This window comes from Phalaenopsis equestris, unplaced genomic scaffold (assembly GCF_001263595.1).
Source record: "Phalaenopsis equestris unplaced genomic scaffold, ASM126359v1 Scaffold000669, whole genome shotgun sequence".
Lineage (NCBI taxonomy): Eukaryota > Viridiplantae > Streptophyta > Magnoliopsida > Asparagales > Orchidaceae > Phalaenopsis > Phalaenopsis equestris.
This window is the reverse complement of record NW_018165109.1, coordinates 52,429-55,575: the sequence shown is the minus strand read 5'-3', so window position 1 is coordinate 55,575 and position 3,147 is coordinate 52,429. Positions and strand designations below refer to the sequence as shown.

Sequence of the window (3,147 nt, the reverse complement as noted above, 5' to 3'; positions counted from 1 at the left end):
GCCCCAGAGAGATACCTTTGATCAAACAACAATCTACGTACATTTTAGTACCTTAACGGTGTGATAATTGGGTATCTTGGACTCGTTGGATTCATCTCATTGAGATACTCAATTTGACTATAAGTTGTCAAATTTAGAATGTATTTGGCCTTCCAATTTGGCACCAAAAAGCTTACATAAATGATTTAATTACTCGATCTAAGTTTGATTAGACTCGAATTATGTGAATATTGGTGTCATTACATTTGTCTCGTCAATCTGGTCAGTGTAAGTTTACTAAAGTCTATGTGTTGGATAATTTTTAATGCGAGTTTAAATATTTCTTACTAAAAAGAAGCTTCAATATCCTCTAGACCGTCTCGAGCATCATGCCAAATGACATTTTTTTTGTTGATAACATATTAATTTTATTTCTACTCATTTTTTTAATTCCATTCATTTTACTTAATGCACATCCTCATGTAAGTGGTCTAAAAAACTCAAGTTTTTTCTTAAAAAAAAATAGTACTTAATTATTAGCATACAAATTAAATTTTGAGAAATTCATTAAATTAAATTAGCATTAATACCTTAAGAAATAAGTAAAATATATTTTTTCTTATATATATATATATATATATATATATAATTTAAATATAATATTTTAAGTATTTAAAATTTTCATTTAAACATTTTTGTGTGAATTTAATAAATTGTATGTAATGAAATAAATGATTAGAATGTTATATTCAAATTTTAAATAATTAAAATGTTTTGTATAATATTAAAAGCACTTAAAAACCAAAAAATCAAAGCTCTCGATTGTCAAAAAGAAAAGAAGCATCTACGAAGGAGAGCAAGCTTGACGTCCAAGTAATCCAAGCAATCGCTCTTCGTACTTTATATATTGCTTCCATTATAATTCGGCCGACGCAGAACCCGTAAAACCCCTACTCAGATTGTGTTTTCTTCTTCGCATGCCTTATGAGTATGATGTCGGAAGGGATTCGGGAGCCTAACGTCGTTGATGACTTCGATATCGACGTTCTCTTGCAACGATTCAGCGATGATCCCTCTCTGGACTTCGATATCGACCTCGACCTCAATCTCCTCCGCGAGTCCTGGGTTCCCGATTCCGATCTGCCTCCAAATGTCTTCCAGTCTTCAGAATTTACCAATCCGGTTTCAGTTCCCCCTAGGAATGATGATCCCCCAACGCTGGAGGCTGACTCTCCGTTTTCCGTCTCTTCGTTCGTGAACTACATCGAGAACTTTCTTATGGAAGATGTCGATTGGGGCGACGGAGGAAAGGGAGCCGGCGAAGACGGTGTAGCGGATTTTTTCTCGGGAGTGCTATTTGATGATTCAATAAAATCAAAGGATGATGTGGATAGCCCTGAATCGTATGATGCGTCAATTAAGGAGGGCCAGAGCAAAGAGGAAGTGGTTCCTGAGGTGGTTGTGGCTGAGGATGATGACGTTTCTGTCAGCAAGAAACGGAGAAGGTATGCTTGATTAAAAATTGTTCGATTGTTCATTGAAGCCAAATCACTTGACCCTTTTTTTTGTTTTCTTGTTTGCTTTTAGGCTTGTATTGTGTTAAAAAAAAAAAAAAAAAAAAACTTTTGTATTGGAGCCATATAAAAAAAATGCTGTAATATACCTAGTGCAGTTTGTAATTTTTTGTTTTTATTTTATGCTTCAACTCCTCAGGCAAATGAGGAATAGAGAATCTGCTATGATCTCGAGAGAGAGGAGGAAAATGTACATAAAGAACCTTGAGATGAAGAATAAACACTTGGAGATGGACTGCCGTCGCCTTGACTATACTCTCCAGTGTTGCATGGCGGAGAACCTGGCGTTACGCCAGAGCTTGCAGTTTCGGAAGAATAGGTCTTGCGGTGCTTCCGCGTCCAAACAGGAGTCTGCCGTACTCTTCATGGGTAAGGCGTACCATGAGCAATATCTTGGCCTTTGGATGTTCTTCTTTAAACTTCTTAGAATTGTTTAGAATTTTGTTAAATTGTATGGATACTTGTTATATTCTACTTCTCCCATTGCATCTTTTGTTTGGTCTAATTTTTTGTCTGTTTTTCAAACTTGGCTGGAAATTACTTGCATTTAGGTGGTGTTTGGGAGCATATTTATTATCAGATTTTGCCATGGATTTAACTTAAATCCAGCCAAACATCGAAAAAATGAAAAATAAATCCAACACTCCGATAAATCGAACTTCATCTAGTTCTTTTGCTTCTTTCTTGCGTTCCATCAACTTAAATCTAGATTTAGTAATTCCAATTGCGAGACGGATTTATCAGGTCGTGGAACGAGCTCCTCCTGTTGTTTGTGTAATTTGAATTTATCGATTACATAAATCTTGTTAAACGTAAATCTGATCTTCAGCCAAACACCGCCATAATGCAAAGATGCAAACTAGATATTTGTTGGCATTTTTATGTTAGCTGCTGGATTTTCCTGTAAGTTGGCTCTTTTGAAATTAAGCAAATCTAAAACTCATTCTTTAAAGTATGTCATCATTACTTCCAATTTGGTTGTACAACTTTTGTTTTCAATTTGAACTTGCTTGAGCCTTACCAATTATTTTGTATGCCTTGTTATCATCCCGTTTTCTTGATGTGGATGTGCTTTTTTATGCTTTGACAGAATCCCTGCTGTTGGGTTCCCTGTTCTGGTTCGTGAGCCTCGTGTGCCTATTTCTTCTTCCCAGCCTGCGAAGCCTAAGACCAAACTTGAAAGCTTTAAGCTGGTTGGAAAGAGGTCTCGCAATGGTGGTTGCAAGGAGAAAAAGTAGAAATATTCTTACATTGGGTAAATATTTAAAACTTAATCTGCTTGGACTGAGAAGACGATGCAGAAGCATGAGAGCTAGGATGAAGTTCTTTTTATTTCCGCTCCATGCCTTTCTTGCCTAATTTCAATTGTTATGTTGTTGGTTTCACTTTCCTTGACATTTGAAATTCTTTTACTATTATGTTTCTACTTCCGAGTTTCCTTTTAAATTACTATTTATTTTTGTGCAAAACAATATTTATGGTTTTTAAGTAATACTAATGGTCTAGTTCTGTGTTATGATAGCATATATCCAGCCAATTTGATTTTAGAATATAAGTTATAATGATTTCTAAAGTACACCCATATATATATATA

General features: G+C 35.2%; 1 protein-coding gene across 1 annotated transcript; it reads left to right on the top strand.

Annotated features, from left to right (window-relative positions):
* Nucleotides 1–814: 814 nt before the first annotated feature.
* Nucleotides 815–2,982, top strand: LOC110030154 (bZIP transcription factor 50). Its single transcript, XM_020732738.1, has 3 exons — nucleotides 815–1,484; nucleotides 1,693–1,922; nucleotides 2,644–2,982. Exons 1-3 carry the CDS (start codon nucleotides 964–966, stop codon nucleotides 2,910–2,912), a joined length of 1,020 nt encoding a protein of 339 aa, XP_020588397.1. The 5' UTR covers nucleotides 815–963; the 3' UTR covers nucleotides 2,913–2,982.
* Nucleotides 2,983–3,147: the final 165 nt, after the last annotated feature.